This window comes from Diaphorina citri, unplaced genomic scaffold (assembly GCF_000475195.1).
Source record: "Diaphorina citri unplaced genomic scaffold, Diaci psyllid genome assembly version 1.1 scaffold455, whole genome shotgun sequence".
Classification (NCBI taxonomy): Eukaryota; Metazoa; Arthropoda; class Insecta; order Hemiptera; family Psyllidae; genus Diaphorina; species Diaphorina citri.
Window position 1 is genome coordinate 280,432 of NW_007377890.1, and position 26,604 is coordinate 307,035.

At 37.8% G+C, this 26,604-nt stretch overlaps 4 protein-coding genes and 1 long non-coding RNA gene across 5 annotated transcripts; 2 read left to right on the top strand and 3 right to left on the bottom strand.

Annotated features, from left to right (window-relative positions):
• The first annotated feature begins 105 nt into the window (after positions 1 to 105).
• Positions 106 to 1,717, top strand: LOC113467336. The gene is made up of 3 exons (XR_003391447.1): positions 106 to 173; positions 348 to 904; positions 1,561 to 1,717. It is a non-coding gene; the product is annotated as an uncharacterized LOC113467336 (long non-coding RNA).
• Positions 1,718 to 1,729: 12 nt separating this feature from the next.
• LOC103508983 (proteasome subunit beta type-3-like) lies at positions 1,730 to 3,985 on the bottom strand. Its single transcript, XM_008473574.2, has 3 exons — positions 3,655 to 3,985; positions 2,598 to 2,902; positions 1,730 to 1,906 (listed from the first exon to the last, which is right to left on the bottom strand). Exons 1-3 carry the CDS (start codon positions 3,839 to 3,841, stop codon positions 1,784 to 1,786), a joined length of 615 nt encoding a protein of 204 aa, XP_008471796.1. The 5' UTR covers positions 3,842 to 3,985; the 3' UTR covers positions 1,730 to 1,783.
• A 3,348-nt stretch (positions 3,986 to 7,333) lies between these two features.
• LOC103508996 (proton-coupled amino acid transporter 1-like) lies at positions 7,334 to 26,530 on the bottom strand. The gene is made up of 7 exons (XM_026823452.1): positions 26,419 to 26,530; positions 16,268 to 16,377; positions 15,928 to 16,098; positions 15,289 to 15,439; positions 14,737 to 14,858; positions 8,330 to 8,559; positions 7,334 to 7,575 (listed from the first exon to the last, which is right to left on the bottom strand). Exons 2-7 carry the CDS (start codon positions 16,336 to 16,338, stop codon positions 7,334 to 7,336), a joined length of 987 nt encoding a protein of 328 aa, XP_026679253.1. The 5' UTR covers positions 16,339 to 16,377; positions 26,419 to 26,530.
• Positions 9,986 to 13,619, bottom strand: LOC113467337 (small ubiquitin-related modifier-like). The gene is made up of 4 exons (XM_026823458.1): positions 13,431 to 13,619; positions 12,820 to 12,957; positions 10,753 to 10,824; positions 9,986 to 10,502 (listed from the first exon to the last, which is right to left on the bottom strand). Exons 1-4 carry the CDS (start codon positions 13,443 to 13,445, stop codon positions 10,428 to 10,430), a joined length of 300 nt encoding a protein of 99 aa, XP_026679259.1. The 5' UTR covers positions 13,446 to 13,619; the 3' UTR covers positions 9,986 to 10,427.
• On the top strand, positions 17,882 to 22,272 carry LOC103508997 (cadherin-related tumor suppressor-like). Its single transcript, XM_026823453.1, has 7 exons — positions 17,882 to 18,171; positions 18,556 to 18,685; positions 19,178 to 19,419; positions 19,837 to 19,864; positions 20,983 to 21,148; positions 21,271 to 21,455; positions 22,086 to 22,272. The coding sequence occupies exons 2-7, from the start codon at positions 18,591 to 18,593 to the stop codon at positions 22,270 to 22,272; spliced, it is 903 nt and encodes a 300-aa protein (XP_026679254.1). The 5' UTR covers positions 17,882 to 18,171; positions 18,556 to 18,590.
• Positions 26,531 to 26,604: the final 74 nt, after the last annotated feature.

Sequence of the window (26,604 nt, forward strand, 5' to 3'; positions counted from 1 at the left end):
ATTTATATTATCATTATAGGTATTTAATTGGGAGTCGGATGACGTTAATAATAGTGCTTAAAAAAGATTATTCAAAATACTGTACTTATATTAGTCAATTTATATTATCATTATAGGTATTTAATTGGGAGTCGGATGACGTTAAAGATAGTGCGTACCTATACCTACTAGAGGTGATACGCCATAAGTAGGCTAGTATTTCAATTTGGGGTACCGGATTTTTGAACCTCTTCACAGACACAAAAATCAAGACGGCCAATCTGTGAGATATTATTGTCTATTTTACGATTTGAGTTTTTTTTTTATAATCATGCTTTAGAGTTTAGTTTTATGCATACCTACTAGAGGTGATACGCCATAAGTAGGCTAGTATTTCAATTTGGGGTACCGGATTTTTGAACCTCTTCACAGACACAAAATTCAAGACGGCCAATCTGTGAGATATTATTGTCTATTTTACGATTTGAGTTTTTTTTTTTTAAATCATGCTTTAGAGTTTAGTCTTTTTTTCAATTTGACGTTTAGTTAATACATATATTTTCATTTAACTAAGTGCTAACAAGTTAGGACCAAAATAGGATCTAGTCTTTTAGAAATTGGGAAAAATCAATTATGTAGAAGAGGCCTTCTTGTGGCGTTTCCCCTCTAATTTATGTGTTGGTTATAGTAATGAACTTGCATATAATATTGTACTTGAATACCACCGGTATTAGTCAGTTTTGAGTTTATCTGTTAAGATTATCGTATCAGTATACCCAAATATCTTGAGACCGTATTTCGTGTTAATATAGGCCGAGCGGCGCGGCTTCAAAATCTTGACTTCGCATCAAGCTTGATTTGAAGAGCCATACAAAATACAAATGGTACGAAGTAATTTTGAGTGATTAATGTTCGCTAGAATGAGGTGATAGCAGGATCCTCGAACAATTTCCCCTTTGGATGGCCAAACGTGATATTTCTAAACCAATAGCTGGTTTACAAATATCACGATCAGGTTGCGGGTCAGAATACAAAGTCCAAGTTGTTTAATGAGGTCACGATCTTGTCAGCCAAGGAGTAACTAGGCTAAGGACTAAGGAGTCCTCAGACACCCCATATTGATATGCCTCACAGTCTCCGAACTTTACAAGTTTGTATTGGAAATTTCAAATAGAAAAGAAAAGGAAAGAAGAAAGAAAAAAAGTTTTCTCCTCATGAGAAAGAAGAAAAGAGGTGGAACTTGATACCAGTGGCGGGAGCTAAAGAAGTCTTAGGTGACACCTTTGAGGCAAAGGGTCAAGGGCGTAATTCCTTTACATTTGGACTTGCTAATTCACTTCTTAGATATCGTAGAGTTAAGCTGTGTCCATACAGAGTCGACGCCGTCGTTCGACGTCAACTGAAACCGTACACTGCCTCGACAAAATATGTAGATTCACCTCGTCGATCGATTCACCTTAAGGTCAGTCACTCGTTATCAGGTAGAACTGACTGGTACCTGCATCAAGCTTGATTTGAAGAGCCATACAAAATACAAATGATACGAAGTAATTTTGAGTGATTAATGTTCGCTAGAATGAGGTGATATTATTAAAATTATACAATTATAATAATTATTATATTATAAATGATAAATCTATATTATTTATTCAATTTGAAATTTGACTGTGAATTGTATAGGTCGAAGGCGGAAGTATTGTAAAAAAGTTAAAGAAATACACAAGTCATTTTACATTATTATATACAAATCTTTTTGGCTTTATTTTTGGTGGGTTGGATATATTTTTGGTATTTTAGGTCGTACTTAGTCCATCCTGGTGGCAATCTTTCGGATGGTTACCTTATCTGGTTCCACGACGTAAACCGTGGCACCCCAGCCAGATTTGGTGTCTCGTTCACACGCCTGGATTACCACTTGAGAGCACACCTGCAGAATACAATGAGATGTAAATAGGAATATTACCAAACAAATATAATTGAGAGTTTTGGCATCTCCACTGACAATGAAAATTATTTGAGAAATTTGACATCTCCACTAATAATAATAATAAATAATAGGAGATCTTAAGGAAATTTTGATATCTTCGCTAGCAGTTATTCTACAGCTTTACCTACTTCAAGGATTTCTCCGTTTGTCACTAATAATCAATCACATAATTGAGAATTTTTGTCAAATTAACATTTTTGGTTAAGATTATTATGTCCAGATGTCCACTCCTCTATGATTATTTATTCGAACGGTATTGGTAGATATTAATTGGGTGCTATCATAACTCAATCTACGAGTGGGAGATTTGGAATAGAATTGTAAAGTAGAAACTCAAATTTTATTCTATCGCCATAACACCGTCCATAAAGCTATTAAGCTCGACAGTGAGGCAGGCCAAGTTCCGTCCTATTTGGACATGTGGGTTGATAAGAATTTTAAGGAAGGAATATAGAAAGAAGAAAAGGAATTGGAATTGTGCTGAGCATACATGCTTGTCACAAATATCGTTCTCCGCTCAACACACTACGCTAAATTTTATGACGTGACTTGGACTCAAACCACCAACCTCCAGATGCAAAGTCCATCGCGCTAACAACCACACCACTAAGGTTTCTATGTGGGTCATTACCTCAAATAGTTGCTCCGGCGAAAGTCCCGGTTGCCAGAAGGACTCTCCGATCCCCATGATCATATTCTGGGCCGAGCCTCCAGCCACGAAGTCCGTCTTGCGGGTTTCACATCCGGCCATGTCCAAAGTGGACAGGAAAACCTCGCCGGAATCCGGATAGAATCCGGCTATGATCGGATTGATGAAGAGAGGACTGGTCAACTTCCGGGCGTAAAGTTCCCATGAGGCGATGGCAGCGAAAGTGTCGGGAGAGATCGGGCTCTGCTCCGAAGCTACGTAGTTGGCAGTACGAAGGGTCATTTTCTCTACCCAGAGGAAGGTATACATTACATTAAGATGGGGGACTTTTCTAACGGAATTCATGTGTGCTGAGTCCAGTATGTAGGACTATTGGACCCAGAGGAAAGTATGAAGCTCACACTGTTAGTGATAAAATGAACTAGGTACCTACCTAAAAGATACGAGGTCAAAAAAGTAAGCTGAACTTCATACACAAAAGTCCACTCTAAGGCTTAGGTGTACGGGCAACAGCCCCAAAAGATGGGTTAAGCTTCCAAGAATCTAAGATCATTATGTATGCATCGGGTGACTGGGTTCCGGCACCCTAATATTGAACTCTATATCGGGAAGCTCGACACTATTATATTGTGACCCAGAGGAAAGTATGAAGCTCACACTGTTAGTGATAAAATGAACTAGGTACCTACCTAAAAGATACGAGGTCAAAAAAGTAAGCTTAACTCCATACACAAATGCCCACTCTGAGACTTATGTAGGTGTACGGGCAACAGCCCCAGAAGGTGGGTTAAGCTTCCAAGAATCTAAGATCATTATGTACCTATACATCGGGTGACTGGGTTCCGGCACCCTAATATTGAACTCTATATCGGGAAGCTCGACACTCTTAAATTGTATTCCAACAGCCTAAATCAGGGGAAGTAACCCAATAATAGAGTTCTTCCACCCTAAACTTGCGGCACCCTGTCACCATTTTTTTCTCGGTGTGGTTATTGTCAGTACCTATTTATCAATTATCATGGAGGTATTTATCACTCACCTGCGAATTGCATACCGTCCGCACATAGTCCAGGATTGATCAAATACAAATGGGGTGACATCTGGTGAACCTTATTCTCATACTCTGCTATGGTGAAGTCACCTTGCACCAGAAGATGGTCTACGCCGATGGCGAAACAGTTTTTCCCGGCCATAGCAACAATAGCGCCGCCATCATTCAGAGACATTGTTGGCCCAATTGGGAACTTTTTGATGACGAATTGGAGAAGGGTAGAAGCTGTTGATTTGTTCCTATTTTCCAGGGATTAATTTTGCAACTTACCTTTTTTTTATTTATCAAATATTACTTTTTTTTTCAGCCCTAAATTTGACTTTGGCTAAAATGAATAGATCCCTCTAAAAATATAGCCTAAGTAGGTAAATACCAATCTCAATCGTCTATTAAATTTCACACTCAGAAAAGGTGACCGCTAGTTTTTACTTTCCTTATCCTATAGGAAGGAAAGTAATGTAATTTTTAACTACACTATAAAGAAGTAGAGACGAAGAATGTTCATCTTACGCCTGAAAAGAGTAGGGTATGCAATAAATGTGTAAAATAAAAAAGTTCGCCCGTTTTAGATTCCCCTAATCAAAAAAAAAAAAAAAAAAAAAAAAAAAAAAAACCACCATCTTTCCCTCCGCTACTCATACTACCTATTATAGAGGTCAGGTGTTCTGAAATACGAATTTTTCCATTTTCCATCAACCCTAGACTATAATACGTACATAACGTAGACTATACATGTAGGTATACATACCTAGGCACTTGTATAGAGTCCTCATGCCAATGTCAAATTTGACCCGGAGTCTAATCATTTCAAAAAGTTCCGAGATTTTAATTATTTCCCCAAATTGAAAAAGAGCTATGTTCCAATTTCAATAGGGACTACAACTATAATATGGGTGAAAGGAACTCTAACATATGGGTGAAAGGAACTTCCTATTATTGAGGTCAGGTGTTCTGAAATACGAATTTTTCCATTTTCCATCAACCCTAGTCTATGTAGATATCGTAGACACTTGTATAGAGTCCTCATGCCAATGTCAAATTTGACCCGGAGTCTAATCATTTCAAAATGTTCCGAGATTTTAATTATTTCTCCAAATTGAAAAAGAGCTATGTTCCAATTTCAATAGGGGCTATAACCTATAACTATAATATGGGTGAAAGGAACTCTAACATATGGGTGAAAGAAAGGAACTTTGTGGAATCAGGCAAGGCTTTAGGCGATTTTGTAGCAAAATTCTGCGGTCCTACTTCCGACGCTAAAAGGACCAGATGAGTCAGAGAGGGACGGATTGAACTTTCTTTCGTGTTCAGTGGTTTCCCATCGGAGGCTGAAGTTAATCACCCACAAAAATTTAAAGCAGCTAGGGAAGAATATTGGGCTTTCAATAGGGGAATAAAAAGGAACTTTTCAGTCCCGTTCCCGTCTGAGTAAAAACAAGCAAGATAAAATGTATTTTTTGGGGGGGAATAATTAGTTTAGAAATGTTAGGAAACGCTGGGTTAGTATTGTCCAGTCCCTATTTCTAATTATTTTCCTTTCTCTTTGTTTTCTGCCTCTAATTTTCTTCCCTTCTCTTTGCCCCCAGAACACTCAGAGCTCGGACCTGTAAGGGATACATAAATGGATAAGGAGGAGGAGGAGAAGGAAGAGGAGGAGGAGGGGGAAGAGGAGGAGGAAGAGGAGGAGGAGGAAGAGGAGGAGGAGGAAGAGGAAGAGGAGGAGGAGGAGGAGGAGGAGGAGGAGGTGGAAAGGTGAAATTTGTACTTTCATTGTGTAGAATTGAGTCCTTTGTTAGAGAGAATAGGTATAGCCTTGTTTAGACTGCGAGAGTAAAGGGACTTTTCAGTCCTATGCTGGTAGTATAAACAAGGTATATTCTATTCTAGTTAGAGAGAATAGGTATAGCTTAAATACAAGTTATACAGAATGGTTCACATTCTCACAGAACTTGTTAACAAGATGTATAAGAGAAAAACAGGGTGGAAGAAATAGTTTGTCATCTTCAGTGATTTTCAAAGAGCTCAGTTTCGTTTCAATTGATTAGCACGAGTATAATTGAGAGTTTTGGCATCTCCACTACCAATAAAATTGAAGGTATTCGGGAAATTTGGCGTCTCCACTAATAAATGTTATTGAATTCTCACAGAACTTGTTAACAAGATGTATAAGAGAAATACAGGGTGGAAGAAATGGTTTGTCATCTTCAGTGATTTTCAAAGAGCTCTTTCGTTTCAATTGATTAGCACGAGTAGGTATATTGAGAGTTTTGGCATCTCCACTACCAATTGAAGGTATTCGGGAAATTTGGCGTCTCCACTAATAAATGTTAATGAAGATCGTAAGGGGTTTTAATATCTCCACTAACAGTTAAGTATTCAAGTTTAGGGTTAATTAAAAGGTTTTGAAACTGATAGGGTGACAAATTTCATCCAGATTGGTCCTCCACGATTTATATTATAGGATATTTATCTTGGTTAACTTAATTTTTTTTTCTCCTCAATATTTTTACACCATTTTTGAACCAGGTGCTTCAGAAAAGAACACAGAACATTACTTTACTCGTGGTAAAAATTAGAAAAAAAGTCTGGACCCTGGCCGGAGCTTTTTAAAAATCGTCCGTTTTTGCCCTATTGCCCTATCCTTGTTTTTCATTTTTCTTTTTTTACTCACAGGGTAAGTAGATATGCGGTCTTGTGGAATAAGTTTTAAACGTTACAGCAAAGAACATTAATAATGGTTTTACCGAAAAAAATTGACCGAACCGAAAAAAAAAACAGGTTGAGAAAAACCAAGAAAATAGGAGCGTTCCTCTAATTGCTTGGCGCAGTGTATTATGACCCTACTCGGATTTGAACAGCCTTCATTCTGCCCCTCATATTACAAGTCGACTGCGACTACCTTATTGGGGTTCTTTCTCGTTTCATAAATATACATTCTATCCATAAATAATCAACGTACTAATAACTTCGTTTGGAAGCCACGTGTTAAAGTCTACAGAAGAAGTTAGAATTGTGCTATTTTGACCATGGCACAACAGAGGAGATTCATAAGCTGGTACATATTACTGAACACAACGCTCTTAGGTACTTAAACTAGAGTAGGAGACCTGTAACTGGAGTTAAAGTAGTGCCCACCAATATCTTTTTTACATACTAGAGATAGAGACCATATACATCAGGACTGACCAACCGAATTGATTTCAAATCGATGGCGACCGTCACACCCAGCGGTGTTTGAACCTGGCAATATCATCTTACGCACACGATTTTTCTAAACTTGTCTTTCATTAAGTAAGTTGATCACAAGACTGTATTGAAAATTCAAGTCGATCTTCCTCTGAAAAGGTTGGGCACTAGAGATATACATTATGTAATACTGGAGTTTAAGCTACAGCTAAATTTTCCCTCGTAGAACTTCGTAGAAGTCTAAACTTTTATCTTTGTACTTTGCTCAGCTAGAATATATTCCAAGCCGTAAAGGTATATGTAATAATAAAGGTCTTATCGACAGTGCCATGGATTTCCTTTATAAATGTATACCACATAGAGAGCGGTAGGTATCTACGACCTGTTCACAATCAGATCTCTACATGACCGAGCCTTTAAAGTATTTGTTTCTAGACATACTAGCCATTCATCTGGGACATATTAGCCAATCTGGCATACTTTACGGGTTCGGGTTCAAAATGTTAGACAGACTCACGAAGGAACCGAAAGCGAATCCAAACACTCCAAACACCATGATGGCGAAATTCTTGAACATCTGTAGTCGACCCATTTCTTCCTTTGAGTCCCAGAATGTAATGAGTTCTAATATAGGGGGGAAGATGAGAGCCAGCGTGGAGCTACTGACAGAGCCAACCAAGGAGATGACAGCACTCAGGTTGGGAATTGCCAGGGCTAGAACAACTGAAATAAACAGACAATAATAATAGTGCTTATTGTAAGAAATCAAGATGAAGCTGTGGTCAGTATTCTGTAGTTGTGTATTATTGGTTTTGTGTCTGTCACCGTTCCTGATGATAAGCTTATCCTTTCAGGGATGGACGGGGAAAACAAAGTTGACCGTTTTGGGGGACCGGGTAACCAGGTGTTTGTTTTGCGCAGACCCCGCTTGGGTAGGAAAAAGCGAAAAAGCTCAAGAACACGAAGAAAAAGAAGAAGAAGAAGGAGGAGAAGAAGAAGAAGAAGGAAAAGGAGGAGGAGGAGAAGAAGAAGAAGAAGAAGAAGGAGGAGGAGGAGGAGGAGGAGGAGGAGGAGATAAGGAGGAAGAAGTAGAAGAAGAAGAAGCAGGCGAAGAAGAAGGAGAGGAACAAGACGAAAGAAGAATGCTTGGCATTTTCATCTCGCTTGGTCTGTCCAGGTCTAATATTAGGTAACACTAAAATAGGTACGTTAAAACAACAACAACAACAACAACAACAACAACAACAACAACAACAACAACAACAACAACAACAACAACAACAACAACATTAATGTTCAAGGTGGTTGAGATCTTTCTATTCCATGACCTTTTCTAAAATAGGTACGTTAAAAATTATGTAAAAATTAAAACATCCAAAACATGAAAAAATACAATCAAAGTATTACAGGTGAAATCAGACATTGCGGAAATTTGGCACCGTGTCATGAAACAATACGAAGATTATAAAATATTTGCAATCGAAAAACGAGTACAAATTTTTGTCGATGGTGGAATTCGAACCCGGGACTTTCTGCATGGCAAGCAAGCGCGTTACAACTGGACCAACTGTGCCCCCGAGATAAGCACTTCTAGAGATAAGCATGTTTAGAGATGGACCTACCTCTTGTAAGTTAGCGGCTACAAATAGAAAATAGACACAGCAAAAGCCTAGCTGCGTGATGACTAGAAACACGTTAATTACTAATCTGAAACAAAAGAGAAAATGTTAAGTCAAGAAGAAGAAGAAAAAAAAAACATGTAAAAATTTGCAAAACCAACAGTGAGGTGACCTTCAAGAGTAGGATAAAAATAATATTCTTCTTCCTAGCCTTTTCCTACTTAAATAGGGGAGGGGTGTTTCTTGTCAGTCTCTTCCAGGCAGCCTTTTTGTGTACCTCATGCCGCTGTTAAATTTTTCTCACTCAAGTCTAGATTCACACAATCCTTCCACCTTTTCCGAGAAACGTATGAAAGTTAAAAAAATAATAATAATAATAATAACCACTCGTAACGTTAAGAAAACACAGCGACGCATTGAATCAAAAAGAAATATTACCTAGAGAATGAAGAGGTTTCTCAAGGAAAATTTTCGGATCGCTTCCCGCGCTCAACACTGTTTGACTGTTTCTAATTGAGTCTCAATCTTGCAATAATAAATGAAGTCAATATTATTTTTTATTTAATTACTGTTCTTTTGCAGTAGTAGTAGTAGTAGTAGTTTTTTTTTTCTTCTTCTGTAAATGTATTTATTCTAACTGCAAATTCTCAGTGTAATGTACTCCAACATGCTACAAGAGACCTACAATAGTAATAAATGAAAATTTATTGCCATAAAATTAATTATTTTCAGTAAAATAAAAATAAACAAGGTTGGAACTTAAATCATAGACAAAATTATTTATTTAAATTGGAATATGTTGGGGGGGTTGCTGCTACCAATTTAAACAACAGTGACAGTACAATAATAAGGCACCTGTGAGATCTCTGTGGAAATTGGAAAACCAGATAAGGGAGGAAAAAAACTTTATAGAAAAGGTGCTGAAATACAACACTTGGTATTACCATAAACTGCATAAAACATTAGGATTTGATTTCAAATCCATATACCTAATCAAAAAACAATTTTTGAGTAATTTCAACTCTTAATACTACATGTGGCACAAACGACCTACAAGTTATATAAAGTTACAGAAAAAAAGTACATGGAAATAACAAGATATAGGAGCTTTATCATTGCACTGTTACATTATACCTAGTAGAAACAAAAGCTGCAGATGGGACATAAACAGAGAGAAAATTGAAACAGAGAACTTAGAATATTATAGGTCAGCTGATTCCATACCTACCTGGATTGTAGATGAGCTGGTACTATATTCACCTTGTCAGAGAAAATGCACATTCATGTACAATTTCTTTAAAGGATTTAATAAGAAAGCTAACCAAAACTTCTACAACTTTACTGTTTCTCTCAAGCAGCAATTCCATACATTGTGTAGCAACTTTCTTAAGACATACAAATATTATAATCAGGAGAACTTTACTGTTTCTCTCAAGCAGCAATTCCATACATTGTGTAGCAACTTTCTTAAGACATACAAATATTATAATCAGGAGAAAAAAAATCAAATAAAATGTGGGAAATGCTAGCTTGGTAAGTAATGTGTCATTGTATTCAAAATGAAAGTGATAAAAATCAGTAGAGAGAAAAATAAAATGAACCAAAAGAAATCTAATGGATTTTCTTTGATACCACTTTTCCTTGGAGCCACCTGATTCAGTCCCTGATGGAAGAAATGGAGTAAGACAGACATTAGTGGGTAAAATTTGTAATGTGTAACTCAAAGCCTTGGCAATTTGGTAATGTGGGGACTGCTTTTCACTAAGTAACTTGTATGTCAATCCTTACATTCATGTTACATCTTATGAAGAAAAGAAATACCAAACCTATTTTATCCAAATGCAGCATAATACTCATATTCAAACTGCATGAAAGTTTGTGGTAAAATTTTCTTTATAATCCACTTCTGTTAAGGTTGGCTTTGAGTTCAGGTGGTGGTGTACATTGCAGAGGAAATTAACAGGTATTACACACAGCACCTCCAGTTTGTTCTTGGTATACTTCAATGACATCATCATTTTCCATCTCCAACTGAAAAACAAAGTACCAAAGTTGTTAATATAAATATTTGAGGGAAAAATGTTTTATAAGTGCTACATAAATATTAGGTATCTACTATGTAGAACAGGTGCACTAATAGGTACCAGCTCAAAATCAATTGATAGAGATATTATTTTGGGGAACAATGTTGAGCTAACTTTTTGCCAGCACAATATTGATGCTTCTATTTCTAGTATGAGTAAATACTCACTTCTGGTGAGAGTTAAAAATCTAGACCCACCTGTTTGGGTGTTTCTTCATCACTGATTCTTCTGCCGTCAAAGAGGAACCTTAGAGAAGTTACTGGCACACCCTGAAAAGAAACAAAAGTGATGCATTGTCATTGTTGAAAAATCTTTTTTTTTTTCCTTTGCCTTTTCCCGTGTACTGACGGGGTCGCCGTTTTTCGTCAGCCTCTCAATCAGCCCTAACTAGGGTGAATGCTTTGAGCTTACATTTGGTTTCGACTACAAATTTCATGAGTGGATACCCTTCGCACTCAACCTTTGCTATTTCTTTAGCAAGGGAAATTCAGGCTGGTATAGTACCTGTTTAAAGTCCCCCAGCCAGACTAAGCTGGTCTACTCCCTGTTTAATGTCCCCCAGCCAGACAGTCCCCATAATACAAGCATTTCTCACCACGCCTATGCCCTCGAACGCATAGATGGCCGTTCCAAAGTATAGAGGCAGCTGAGACCAGGAAGCAAACGCCTTGACGCTCGAAGTTCTCGGTAGTCCTTGCAGCATGTAGAAGAACGTGATGCCCAGACCAGACACCGTGAGTAGCGAGGCCAGTAGAGAGCAAGGGGTCAAATATTTCAAACTCTTCACGCAGTTGAGAAGTATCAGAGGAATGAGAAGCATGGCTAGGAACCACTTGACGCTGATGTACACCAAGTAGTGCCCCACGACCTGTCAACAAATTCGTTGTTTTTTTTTTTTTTTTTTTTTTTTTTTTTTTTTTTTCAATGGACCCCTTTTCTTAATTAGGTAGGATAAAAATTGTCATTTCTCGAAAAACTTTAAATGAGAGCCCCTACCTATTTTGAGCTGGAAGGGTAGTGCATCTGCCTTGTAACTGATAGGTCACAGGTTCGATTCCTGCCTGGGGTGAATTTAATCCTACACAGATAAGGCTTGTTCTCAGAATGGCTGGCTTTCTTCCATCCTGTCTTTCAATATCTCTTTACTTTTGGGATAATAAGACCTTAAGCAGTTACCTATATATACTTAGTGTCCTCTATCAAACCTCTAATCTAAATTTGATGTCTTTTTTTTCTGAAAAAAATTTTGGGATAATAAGACCTTAAGCAGTTACCTATATATACTTAGTGTCCTCTATCAAACCTCTAATCTAAATTTGATGTCTTTTTTTTTCTGAAAAAAAAAAAAAAGAGAGAGAGATAGAGATTTGATAGAAGGAACTGTAACAGCTAAGGTCTGGTCTTATCTTCCCAAAATCAAATAGGGAAGAAGCACAGGATAGGAGAAAGTCAGCCGTTCCGAGAACAAACTTTTTCTATTTAGGATAATATCCACCCCCAGTGGGAATTGAAACCATATCCTAGTGCTCACAAGGCAGACATGCTACCAAACAAGCTACCTAGGCTGGCTCATTCATTGGATTTGGACAAAGGGGGAAAAAACTCATGACTGGCTGTTGCAAGACCCACTCAGCTTTGTGAGAAAAAAGAGCACTTGGTTATGTAACCTAGATGCAAATAGATAGTGATTGGTGCCAGTGTTGTAGGTAACTCATCTAAAGGCCAAGCCAACAATGAAGAAAAAAGTACTTACTCCCTTTAATCAGCTTGTAGAAATCTGGGATCATGAAAATTTCACTTACCAAAGTATAATATAAACGTGCAAACTAAAGATAAAAAGTAAAAAATGAATTCAGATTGTACAAGTTGCAGAAAAAAAAATCAAAAATTCAAATTTCCCGCCAACTTTACACGCAAAAAGGCCGACGATGGCCTACGATGGCCCTGTTCATAACCACGGCCTCAAGCTACATTGTCATGGACTTTGGTTATTTAATGGGTACTTTAATATTTCTCAATCAGCCCTAAAGTGATTCCTTTTAGGCTGACATTTGATTCTGGTTACAAACTGTATTACAAGTGGATGCCCTTTAAACTCAACCTTTGCTTTTTTTTAGGAAAAGGAAATTTCAGATTGGTATACTCCTTGTTTAAAGACCCCGAGCCAGACTGCACTGATCTACTCTCCCTGTTTTAAGTCCCTCTATTAAACACTGATGTTCCTCTTTATAATTTCCATTTGTTAGAATGAAGAACCAACTTACCACTCTTTCACTGTAGGATTTCTTTAATTTTCCCATTTGTGTTGTCATCTTTACTCTGAAGTGGATTTCATTTGAATCACTGCATACAACCTTCAGTTTGATGTATTCGGAGTTGTCTCCCCCAGCACTATCTGTTTTCTGAAAATTGTTATAAAAACAAAATCATTAGGTACCTACAACCTTCAGTTTGATGTATTCGGAGTTGTCTCCCCCAGCACTATCTGTTTTCTGAAAATTGTTATAAAAACAAAATCATTAGGTATATGAATTGTTGGACATTGAACATGATTGGACAAAAGCAATTGATTATCACTATTTACTTGTATTGTAGGTAGGTACAACCATAGGTATATTGTAGAAGTTACAGAGAAGAGAGAGGTGCAATTGAGTTGAGATGTGACTTTTACGGAAGTGGTAAAGTGACTTTGAACTCATTATCTTGACGAAATCACTAGATCTAAATACCGATCACACTTAAAACACGACAAAGACAGTAGTCTCTCACTGTAAATTACAATGATGAACGCAAATCAAAGATGCTGAGGGGGATGCCGGAAAAGCCATCTTCTAAGGATTTAACATAGAAGGTGTAGAAAAAGGTATGTACTTACTGAATTGTCGGCCATTGTGTAGATTGGGTTATTTCAGTTGTAATCAGAAAAGCCGCAGGACTCTTGGAAAAGAAGATTTTCGTCCTTTTGTGCCAAAAAAAAAACGTGAAACTCGTGAAAATTTATCGAACTTCAAACAATCGAGAGAGAAAAAAACAATATGGCGGGACCTCGTAAACAACCCATAAACAACCAAACAAAAAAATTGTGTAGATTGGGTTATTTCAGTTGTAATCAGAAAAGCCGCAGGACTCTTGGAAAAGAAGATTTTCGTCCTTTTGTGCCAAAAAAAACGTGAAACTCGTGAAAATTTATCGAACTTCAAACAATCGAGAGAGAGAAAAAAACAATATGGCGGGACCTCGTAAACAACCCATAAACAACCAAACAAAAAAATAGCGACGCGCAATCCACACTGCGCATGTTCACAAAATCGGCAGGTGCGTGACACTTCTCCTACAATGCGTGACATCAGCCGATCAGCCCTATGAACCCGATATCAAAATTTTGTGTGCTTCTGCGGGAATCGAACCCGAACCACGGGGTCCACGGGTTCAATGAACATGGGCGGATTTTATCCTGATGGAATAAAGTTCGTTCTCGGAACGGCTGACTTTTTCTTACCCTGTCTTCCTTCTCTCTTCGATTTCGGGACGATAAGACCTTGGCAGTTACAATTCCCTCTGTTAAATCTCTTGAAAAAAAAAAAATAATAAAATAATAGATAATAATAATAAAAAAAATCAGATTATTCAGAATTTATGTACCTTCCAAAATGTTTGTGCCCCTAAATATACCTAAATTTCCGGGTTTTTTTTTGGCCTAAATCAGGGGAAGTAACCCAATAATAGAGTTCTTCCACCCTAAACTTGTGGCACCCTGTCACCATTTTTTTCTCGATGTGGTTATTATAAGTATTCACCTCGAAATAGCATAATTACACTGCGCCAAGCAATGAGAGGAACGCTCCTATTTTTCGGTTTTTCTCAAACTGCTGTTTAGTGTTCAATTTTTTCGGTAAAATCATTTTCAATGCTCTTTGCTGTAAAGTTTAAAACTTATTCCACAAGACCGCATACCTACATACCCTGTGAGTAAAAAAGAAAGTGATTTTTTTTTTCCTTTTAGGCGCTTTAACTATGTGTTACAACATGTCGTTCGCGCCGTACTATTTCTTTAGCAAACGGAAATTCAGGCTGGTATACTCCCTGTTTGAAGTCCCCCAGCCAGACTTAGCTGGTCTACTCCCTGTTTTAAGACCCGAAACCTGACAAATAATAGTAATATTATTACAAAACGGACTTACTTGGCATGTTTGGAGTACGGTCTCAGGGCAGGTGGGCCTGTTTCGAATGCTTTCTCTGTGACGGCAGAGAACCCCAGAGCTGGTACTTGAGATCTTCGGCACAGCTCATGGGCACACTTAACCTGCAAAACGTATAGACGGAGGAATTTTCAATTGTTGAAATGAAGGAAAGTAACTGATACAAAACACAAAGTTCTTCCCTTCATTTCAAAAATATAAATGAAAATTCAAAGTTACAGAGCCCTCCATCAATATATTTTCAATCGTTTAAGTTTTGTTACCAGGTTGGTTCGATTCCCGCCCGGGGTGGATTTTATCCTAAATGGATACTGTTACATTTCCCGCTATCAAACCACTTAAAAAAAAAATGTGGTTAGTGGTTGGATGGAAGAGATCCTTCAGGAGATCCCTGCTACTATAAATAAAAAAGAACCACTTAAAAAAAAAATGTGGTTAGTGGTTGGATGGAAGAGATCCTTCAGGAGATCCCTGCTACTATAAATAAAAAAGAAAAAAAAATGGTAAAACGAAGTAAGAAAACACTTTACTCACCAAAATATGCATACAATGGGTGCATATTAACCCCATTCCCAGCGTGCCCAGAAGGCCTACAAATAAGCCTGCGTTTCTGAAAGCATCAGGCATTGCTAGGATCCCAGTACCTATGTTTCCCTTTAGAAGATGTATCATGGTATCGAAATTCCTGCAATGAAGAAGAGAGACTTTAAGAAAAGACCAGTTGCACTTAATTAGAGATTAGAGGTTTCAAAGTCAAAGAGCAAATAGGGGATTTTCCTTTTACGAATTCTAGGTCCGGATATAAATCTATTAAAAAAAATACCGGTACCTACTTAAATCTTATTTACTGACGGCATGGCATAAGTTCCCGTACGTGATGACGTCACATCAACTGTCTCACCTGGGACTAACTTTATCCTGAACAGGTAAGGTTTGCTCTCAGAATGGCTGGTTTTCTACTGTCGTGTCCTCCTCTCTTTGATTTAGGGACGACATGACCTCCGTTGTTATGGTTCTTTGTTCTCTCTATTTATTTCTAGACTCTTTATTGGTTATAATTCAATGTACACAAATACAAGAAATTACAAACAAAGGGCGCAATTATTGTTTGGGGCAATATCTACCATTTTATTTTATTTAGTATTAAAATTAATAAATAAAATAAAAACTCACGACGTTGGATTCTCGAGGTCGCGACTGAGAAGAGGATTCAGATTGACATTGGAATTGTCTGGTCGCGTATGTTTAACCAAATCCGGGGAGTACGAGTCAAGCTGTCCCCCTGAGAGGCTGAGGGAAGAAGATGCATCCGGGGAATCGCGTAGATCAGGTCGCGGGAGAGACCTGTAATTGAGAGACCGAGGGTTCGACTTCAATTAAAGATGTATGGAAAAAATAAAAACTATCAATAATGCAATTTTATTATACTAGGCAACTAACGGTATCAGCAAAAAATTGTCGAAACTGGGACCCTCGGCTAAAATCATCAAATGAGAACATTATAGGTTCTTACCTCGGCGGCGGATCTGTAGTACCATCTTGATGAGATGATCCCACGAGCAATGGCTGCTTTTCTTCTTTCATTTTTGGCTTCCTTAGTACGTTTACTGAGCCATGCCCCAACTGGAATGAAATATAATCTGATTACCCCTTGGTCTACAGTCTGATGTTAACATGAATTTTGATTCTGCGCGAGCATAGATATACATGAAAAACTGTAATGTAGTGTCAGTAACTATCACGGCCGGGGTATAGGGTTCAGCGCGAGAAACGTATGAAAGTTATGTTGTTGTTGTTGTTGTTGTTGTTGTTGTTGTTGTTGTTGTTGTTGTTGTTGTTGTTGTTGTTGTTGTTGATGATGAAAATAATTGTTAACAAACGGCAATCATACTCATTGGATGAACAATAAACAACAACTATATCACAACATTCAGACAATACACCAAACAGATGATGTATGTTCCAACACATGTTGTATAAAGGGTGTTGTTTTAAGGGAATTGTTCACTTGTCGGCCTATGGGGATACTCGTACCTTCCCTACTTTTTTTAAGGCTTTGAAAGGCAGGATTCTCACTTAGTGAGCTCTTTCACACAACCTTATGTTTTAAATTAAAAATAAAGTTCCGAAATCTATTTAAAACCGAATTTTTTCCTTTGAGTAATAATGCGCCTCTACTTCTAATGTACTTTACTTGCCCACTCCGAGGCTTAGGTGCAGGGGCAAACAGCCCTATAAAAGGTCTTATACGAATTGGGCCATTTGTCATTTATTTTCCTTTTCTATAAAAGTCACAGTATTTTAAAAAGGAATGTAAATCATCATCTGTGTAGTGTCTGTTACAAACTTACATATATGGTCCGATTTCGTCCTCCACACTGAAAAAAGTTCGGAAGAATTTTTGAGCTTTTTTTTTCTCTGTTAAAAGAGTGCTAAAAAGTTTGTATCTAGGTAAATAACTACATACCTTTATTTTTTTTTCGAGATCTTGATTCAAAATGATTGCACCTCAAAATCACCCCGTACTGAGCACGGGCATTCCAGCTAGTCCCGTATAAAGTTAGATTCGCTAAAGTAGCACACCGTGAGATTTTTATTATCTCATTTTCTAATAATTTATACTTAATATTTTACTTTGGCGATCAGTGGCGAGTTTCAAAATTTTGAGAAATGACGAAGAACTTGCTGGAACCACCGGAGAAGTGTCTTTAATGGAAGTAGTACGATAGAACCAGTCATTGAAATCATTTCAATGAAATTCGTCTATTCGAGAAGGTCCCTACTCCCTAAGACATTTTCCAGTTTTTTTTTGTCTTATTTACTAAAATAAATATGATAAGAAATGCATTTCTTTAACTAAAATCAAATTTATATGTAGATAGCTCTTGGACTTAAAAGTTATGCAATAATTTACAGTCAATAATTATTGTCCTACTTTTCAAATTCGGAACACATGGATAGGTAGGTACAGGTACGGGTTCATATGTAGCTAATTTGACCAATTTCCATGAAATAATCCAAATCTACCCTGATTTAAGCTGTACAGCCTAATAATGGATTTTCCCCTCATTTCTATACACTTAACTACACTGTTCAAAAATTTAGTCTAATCTCATACCCCTCATCTTGCAGCATTCTCCGGGTGTCTAGCCAACTTCTCCGTCAATGGCGAAAATCAGCCTCTGAACGGATCAGGCTCGATCTTCCCCCTCGTTATCCACCATGGTAAAATCCTGCCAGGCTGTGCTGGGCCTGTGGGGGCCGGTGCTATTTCCGCCCCTGATCCTCTCAGCATTGGTATCACGCTAGTGGTGGGCTTCTTCTTGATTCTGCTGATAGCTATTCTGGTGAGCTTCCTAGTGTTCCGACTGAGAAGACAGCAGAAGGAAAAGCTGGGACATCCGAAACATAACGGAGGTAAGAATGACACCTAACTAAATACTATGAATACCTTCTGCTTTATTTAGGCTACCAGCTTAGGACCAGAAAGCCTCCTACTGTTTAGTCAGTAGAGCTGAAAACAGCAAAAAAAAAAACGCCAACTACTGCACCGATCTCAACCAAGTTTCGTGTTGCATCCTTGTCATATCTTAGGGCTTCACACCAAAGTTTAAAGTCTTTGGCGCATACCGTTCTTAAATAAAACGTTTTACTTCTGATCTGAAGATTGAATGACCTAATAGTCAATACATCCTGCATTTTCCGGAAGAATGACCTAATGGTCGGGAAATTGTAAACAACTTCTGATCTGATGGGTAGGTACGTGTGTAGATTTAACATCAAAATGTTCTTTTTCCTCAGGTGGTTCTCTAGTCACAGGGTCAGGCCCAGGTTCTATGGACATGGGTCGACCAGGCTTGCATTCAGAAGGTCAAGGGTTCATTACGGACAGCAGACATCACATCGTTGGGCCGGAGCTACTCTCGAAAAGGTATGGTTTACACTTTTTCCTAGTTTTTAATAATAAATAATAATGATAAATAAATAGGAAATAAAAATAATAATAATTAAAAAAAAGAAAAACAACATTTTCTCCCCAAGAGGTTTGTTCAAGGGAACTGTGACAAAGGATTACCTATCATCCCGAAATCAAGAGGAGAAGAAGAATTACAGGTTAGGAGAAATAATGAACCTTATCCGTTTAGGATAAAGTTCGATCCTGCGGGAATGGAACCCACGACCAAACGCTTTCAAGACAGACTACCTTCCAAGCTAATTTCCCCAAGAGGTTTGATCAAGGGAACTGTAACAACGGAGGTCCTATCGCCCCGAAATCCAAAAAAGGAACACAGGAATAGGAGAAAGCCAGCCGTTTCAAGAAATTCGTCCCGGGCGGAATGGAATCCAAGATTTAGCGCTTTGAAGACAGGCTTCCAAGCTAACTAGCTACACATTAACCTTATTTTATCAAATTATTCCTCAGGTTCAAAGACCAGGATAGCGATCTACAACAGGCCACACCCCGCGGCCATTCCCAACGTCCTGACATTATAGAACGAGAGGTCATAGGAAAGTCAATGCCACCCCGAGACCGCGACCTTGACCTACACCCACACCCCCAACCCTCTGTCGTTTCCATGGATACGGAGATGCCCGAGCATTATGATCTTGAGAATGCTTCGAGTATTGCACCCAGTGATATCGACATTGTTTATCATTACAAAGGTAAGGAATACTTGTCTGGGTGGGTGACTTTAAACAGGGAGTATACCAGCTTGAATTTCCCTTGTTAAAGAAATAGCAAAGGTTGAGTGCGAAGGGTATCCATTCGTAAATTTTGTAGCCAAAACCAAATGTCAGCCCAAAGCAATCACCCTAGTTAGTTAAGGCTGATTGAGAGGCTGACAAAAAACGCCGACCCCGTCTGTACACGGGAAAAGGCGAAGAAGACGACAAAGGTAAGGAATACACTGTGGAAGGAAACAACCTCCGTGGCCGAATGGGAACCTTTAGGGCTGTTTAGCCCCTACACCTAATCCTCAGATTGGGCTTTTTGTGTATGGAGTTAAGCTGAAACCTCATGTCCTAATAAAGGTATAAATATTCTCTTCTAACCTATTTCAATGTCTCTTCTCTCCTCAGGTTTCCGCGAAGGCGCCAATCTGCGGAAGTACTTTCCTAGTTTTTAATAATAAAAAATAATAATAATAATAATAAATAGGAAATAAAAAAATAATAATTAAAAAAAAAAGAAAAACAACATTTTCTCCCCAAGAGGTTTGTTCAAGGGAACTGTGACAAAGGATTACCTATCGTCCCGAAATCAAGAGGAGAAGAAGAATTACAGGTTAGGAGAAATAATGAACCTTATCCGTTTAGGATAAAGTTCGTTCCTGTGGGAATGGAACCCACGACCTAACGCTTTCAAGACAGGCTACCTTCCAAGCTAATTTCCCCAAGAGGTTTGATCAAGGGAACTGTAACAACGGAGGTCCTATCGCCACGAAATCGTACTGGGGACTTTTATGGGGCAGAAAACTGATATTACTTGTTAATTTTGCACAGGGACACAGCTACAGGAAATCGACTCAGTTTCCTTAGGAAACTGAGGGGAAAATGGCCGCCACCTCAGACTTTTATGGTTCGGCAGCGGTTCCTAAAATGTGGTCACAGAGTTGATTTCAAAACTTACCTTTTTTTTAGTACTGCTTGTTCCATTGAATTTCTAAATAACAGACGTTGCTTTAGACTCAGCGATTCGACTTTTTGAGCACTGGTTAACTCGTTTTAATGTAGGTAACAGGACTATTGACAAATAAGCATGTGAATAGTCAATCCTATGTGATTTTTAACACCGAACCGAATGGTGCAACTTCTAACACTATTGGACGTACAGTTGAAAAGTTGCGGGTTCAATACTTTCCTGTGTGAAGGAATATTTCTTGAATTCGTCGAGTCTCAAACCCGTAACTCCTTAGTTAAGGACATCTTGAAAGTGGCACCAATCGATTTCTCGTTAAAATTTACTTAAGAAAGAATGCTTAGTGGACCCGAAAAGTGTACTGGGGACTTTTATGGGGCAGAAAACTGATATTACTTGTTAATTTTGCACAGGGACACAGCTACAGGAAATCGACTCAGTTTCCTAAGAAACTGAGGGGAAAATGGCTCAATGGCCAAAAGTCCTGACACAACATAAGTGGGAAGGTAGAGGTAAAAAACCAAGGTCTCTTTGTAAAATATGATAATGATGTCACACAGATTGTTTTATTTGGGGTGTACTGAATAATACTCCCCCCACTTCCCCCCTCATCCCCGTGACAGCCCCCGGAGTGTTATACCCCCTCCTGTAACGCGGGTGGAGTCACCCAAGCAAGTAGTGTCCACACCGCTAGCTAGGCTGAGTCCAAGCAGTGAGCTGAGTCAACAGATGCCACGCATTCTCACCCTGTCGGTAAGACATTGTCTCTTTCCTCTTTAAACTTTCGAAGGGTTTACAACGTAATCTCTTGTCTTCTTTGTAAGTGACAGTCTTCTTTTCCTAGTTTCTAACCAAATATACATCTTCTCCTACAGGATATCAGTGGTAAACCGCTCCAGTCTGCCCTGTTAGCGACCACCTCGTCATCAGGAGGGGTGGGCAAAGACCATAGCGAGCGCAGTTTGAACAGTCCTGTCATGTCCCAGCTGAGTGGACATAGCACTCCTCTCACTTCACAACATCTGACAGCGCAGCATCTTACCTCTCAACAAATCAACAGGTAAATATTCAATCAATTTTACTTTCCTGCCTAGAGGGAACTGTAACTGTTATCGTCCCGAAATCGAAGAGAGAAGAAAGACAGGATAGGAGAAAGCCAGACGTTCCGCTAACGACCATTATCCGTTCAGGATGAAATCCGCCCCGGGTGGGATTCGAACCCGCGGCCTAGCGCTTACAAGGCAGACAACCAAGCTAACCAGGCTGGCTTCAAAGGACCTGTTCAAAGTACATGCAATATTCTGTTAGGACATCAAGTCCTAGACTTGTTAATTATTATGTTCGAGGTGGTCTCTTCTTGATCCCTTGTGTCCCGCGTCCTTTTGTTTAGGACTATTGCACTGCCTTTACATGGTTAATCGCTATCCTCCATTTCAAACACCCCTGATCCTCTTGGGAAGCTCAGGAGTGGTTTGATTGAGTTCGAGTGTATGATAAGTCCTAGACTTATGAATAGACTAATTCTAATACCACTTGTCTCTCATATATTTCAGACTGAATGCTGCCCGTCCCCGGACCTCCAGTCTAGTCAGCACGCTGGATGCCGTCTCCTCATCCTCAGGTCACGGGGTTAATGACCTCCCATATGAATAGACTAATTCTAATACCACTTGTCTCTCATATATTTCAGACTGAATGCTGCCCGTCCCCGGACCTCCAGTCTAGTCAGCACACTGGATGCCGTCTCCTCATCCTCAGGTCACGGGGTTAATGACCTCCCGTCCAATCATCCGCATATGAATGGAGACGATGCAGCCTCTTCCACTTCCACGGATGAGTCTGGCAATGACTCCTTCACCTGCTCGGAGATTGAGTAAGCACATTGGTTATTATTATTTTAGGTCGTGAGTCTGGCTAGGGGACGTTAAACAGACCAGTGTTTAGCTGTGGAACTATAAACAGGGAGGAGAACAGCTAACCCTAACCAGCCTAGCTAGCTGGCAATTCTTTAAAGGGTTTTCTCCGCTTCAAAAGAACAAGCACAAGTCCTCACGATGGTTGACTGCGGTTCAGGACGATTAATTAAACATGGTTGCCAGACTAGTTAGCTTGGTTGGTAGCGCGTCTGCCTTATAAGCGCTAAGTCGCGGGTTTGATTCCCGCCCGGGATTTAATCCTGACCGGATAATGTTCGTTCTCGGAACAGCTGGCTTTCTCCTATCCTGTCCTTCTTCAATTATGGAACAATTAGCCAGACTAGTTAGCTTGGTTGGTAGCGCGTCTGCCTTATAAGCGCTAAGTCGCGGGTTTGATTCCCGCCCGGGATTTAATCCTGACCGAATAATGTTCGTTCTCGGAACAGCTGGCTTTCTCCTATCCTGTCCTTCTTCAATTATGGAACAATTACGGAAGGTAGAGGTAAAAAACCAAGGTCTCTTTGTAAAATATGATAATGATGTCACACAGATTGTTTTATTTGGGGTGTACTGAATAATACTTTTATAAATATAATTATAATCAAACATTATCAAACAATAATAGGTATTCCTATGTATATGCTGGAATATAATTAAGTAAAATCCATAAAATGAGAGAGAAAAAAAAAGTTTGCAAAATTTTCCGTATTGCAAAAACAAGATTAGATAAAATAAAAATATTAATGTCTTTATTATTGTCATTTGGAAGACTAGATAATGCAAAATAATAAAACTCCAGCTATTAGTTATCTGTAATTTGAAATTTAATAAACATGCATTCAAGGTAATACCTCACCTACTTTTGTTTTGGAGGCAATACTAAATTTTTGCCTCTTTCCTCCAATAAACAATTATCTAAACGTATTTTCCAATGCTGAGTGCTGCCATTAAGACAAGCTCAGCATTAAACAACAATATCCTCAAGACGACAGTTTAAAAATCAAAATCTACAATAGGTACCAAGAAAATATTTGAAATACAATAAAATTATAATTTATAGCTTTACTAAAATTAAACACAAAATATAAACGAATATAGACAAGCTCAGCATTAAACAACAATATCCTCAAGACGACAGTTTAAAAATCAAAATCTACAATAGGTACCAAGAAAATATTTGAAATGCAATAAAATTATAATTTATAGCTTTACTAAAATTAAACACAAAATTTAAACAAACGAATAAAATAATACTAAGTAAAAATAAACATACCACTTCAATGAAGGGTAAAAAGTTAAGATCAGGTGCTTTATTTATGTAATAATAACCGTAAGTACCACCCCACAAAAACACAAATGTGATTAAGATCAGGTGCTTTATTTATGTAATAATAACCGTAAGTACCATTCGATACACCAAAAGTTCAATATGGCACCTTTGAAATAAGTAAGCCTTTCCGTATTAGTTACATTTCCAAAATGAAATACATAATAGTTTGCTAAAATTATACTAAAATTAATAATAATAAAATATACAGGGTGTCCACCAATGTATGACCCACTCAAATTGCTCCGAATCTGGAGTTTTCGAAAAATAAAAAAACTCGTATTTCTTCGATTTCATAATGTTTTTCCTTCATAAATCATGTGGTAACATCAGATTTTGGATTAAGACCATTTTTTCGCGATTTCGCGAAATTTGCAAAGTTCGCGAATTGACAAAGTTATTGACCGTGTGACAAATCATTTCACAATGTTTTTCCTTCATAAATCATGTGGTAACATCAGATTTTGGATTGAGACCATTTTTCGCAAATTCGCGAATCAACGAAGTGATTAAAATTTCGCGAAATCGCTGTGAAATGATATGTCATACAGGTACATTTCAGTTAGTTTAGTGTTCGCGATATTTCGCGAAATCGCGAATCGCAAAAAAACAATGAATAGTCCATTGTGCATGAAATTTTACGTAGAATAATAATATGCAATAAAAAATGGGGGCCCTCATTTGAAATTCCAAAGCTGGTACCAAGTTCGCGGTTTTCGCGAACTTTTTTGCGAATTTCAATAATGCCGAAAAATTCTTTGCAAAAATCGAAGAAATACGTTTTTTTTTATAGATTTTTCGAAAACTCCAGATTCGGAGCAATTTGAATGGGTCATACATTGGTGGACACCCTGTATTATCAAATTTGATTTTGTGCTTTTTAGCTGCAGAAGTCTTTAAACTCCATGGATAGTAAAATTTTGAACAGCTGTAGATAAGATTGAGGATTAGGTATGCAATATCCATACAAAATTCATAATCCCATCTACAACTAATCTAAAGTGTACCTGAGGGGTTCTGTGTATTTGCTGCAGCCTGCCTGGAGAATATCTGAGTAGATAGATAAACATAGACATGAAGTTCCTATAAACTTCTTGCAGCACTGGGTACTAAATTGAAGAACACAAAAACAAGATATTTTAAACAGAAAAAATATGGAATAAAATATAAAAATATTATGAACATAAATCATATCACATAAAAAAAAGAAAGTAGGTAGGTATAACAATATTATAATATTAATAATGAAAACCGGGAGATTATAATAATAATAATGTCCTATATATATCAAAATGTTATCATGATAGGATACAGTGGTACCGACTGTAAAAATAATAATAATAATAATAAAAATGATAATAATAATAATAATAATAATACTTAATAAAAAAAAATATTTGGAATGCCTTGCTTTATAAACTGAAGTAATATTTGGATTCACTTGTACTATTAAGTATTCACCTCGAAATAGCATAATTACACTGCGCCAAGCAATGAGAGGAACGCTCCTATTTTTCGGTTTTTCTCAAACTGCTGTTCAGTGTTCAATTTTTTCGGTAAAACTGTCAACAAATAGAATAGAATATACCCTGTTTATACTGCCAGAATGAGACTGAAAAGTCCCTTTACTCACGCAGTCTAAACAAGGTCTTATGTATTTGGTACAAAATAGGTGTAAATTTTATAAAATAGAGCGTTTTATTCAAATTTTCAATTCATTTTAAAGCCTTTTGCTCGGGACATTTGATGTGACGTCATCGTGTACGGGAGCGTATGCCGTGACGTCAAAGTTCACGATTTAACGGTATTTTTTAAATCAATTTACCTCGGGGTCTAGAAGTCGTAGAAGAAAAATAAAAATTCCGTTGGTCCTCATTTTTCCTGCTCTATGACTTTGAAACATCAGCCAAGTAAGCGCAACTGATCAATCCTAGGATTTTTCAATACAACCAGAACTAAATGAACTGGATACTCACAAGTAAAAGTGACAAGGGATGCTCTCAGAGCATACTCCCCATACTTGATAGCGTACTCATTTCTCAGCTTGGCTTGTAGGGGAGGCCACAGGATATTCATGGGTACGTAGAACTGGAGGCCGTACGACAGGAATATGGCCAAGGCCATGGTCAATCGAACACTCTGCGCCAGTCTGTGAAGAGACCAATAGTCTGGTTATAATATGGACTACATTTATGTAGTTATGTCGAAATTGGTCGTACATTAACGGGGAAAATTAGTGTCAGTTAGTCCCAAAACGTGCCTACACCTAGTGATAAACCTTGAAGTAATGCCAAAGCGGTGCCGAGGTACGATCACTAAAAAAAAAAAAAAAAAAAAAAAAAAAAAACCTTGAAAAAAATCCAAAAGGGGGCCGAGGTAAATCCCTAAAAAAAAAAAAAAAAAAAAAAAAAGGATTGTGCATCACACAACTTTCTATTACATTTGCGGAACTAAAGAAAATAGAAAGTAAAACTTCGAGGTACCTAGTCTTTTTACAATTCCATTCATAATAAAGAAATTAATAAAGTTCTGTTGTTAATGGATGCCTCGGTAACTTTGTGAAGGTCCATATTGAAAGCTAATAGGTGTATCAGACATAGCAAGCTGTGAAGTGGGCAAGATTTACTACGAATATTAAAGGAAAAATGCAGCATGAAATTAAAGAAAAGAGTATTACATTAGAATAAAATTAATTTGAAAGTGAGATAGGACAAAAGTTTGTGAGATCAAGCTGTACATAGATGTGAGAACAAAATATAAATAAATTATTTGGTACATACCTAGGTACTTAGTAAGGTGAGTAAAGAGATAAAAAAAATGTACAATGCAAATTCCATTTGATACCAGTTAAACTACCTAATTCCTTACATACATAATTATGAACAATAATTTTTTAAAGGGGATCAAACAAGGGTCATGTATGTAATAGGTAATAAACAAAAGATAAGACCATGTGAACTGATAAG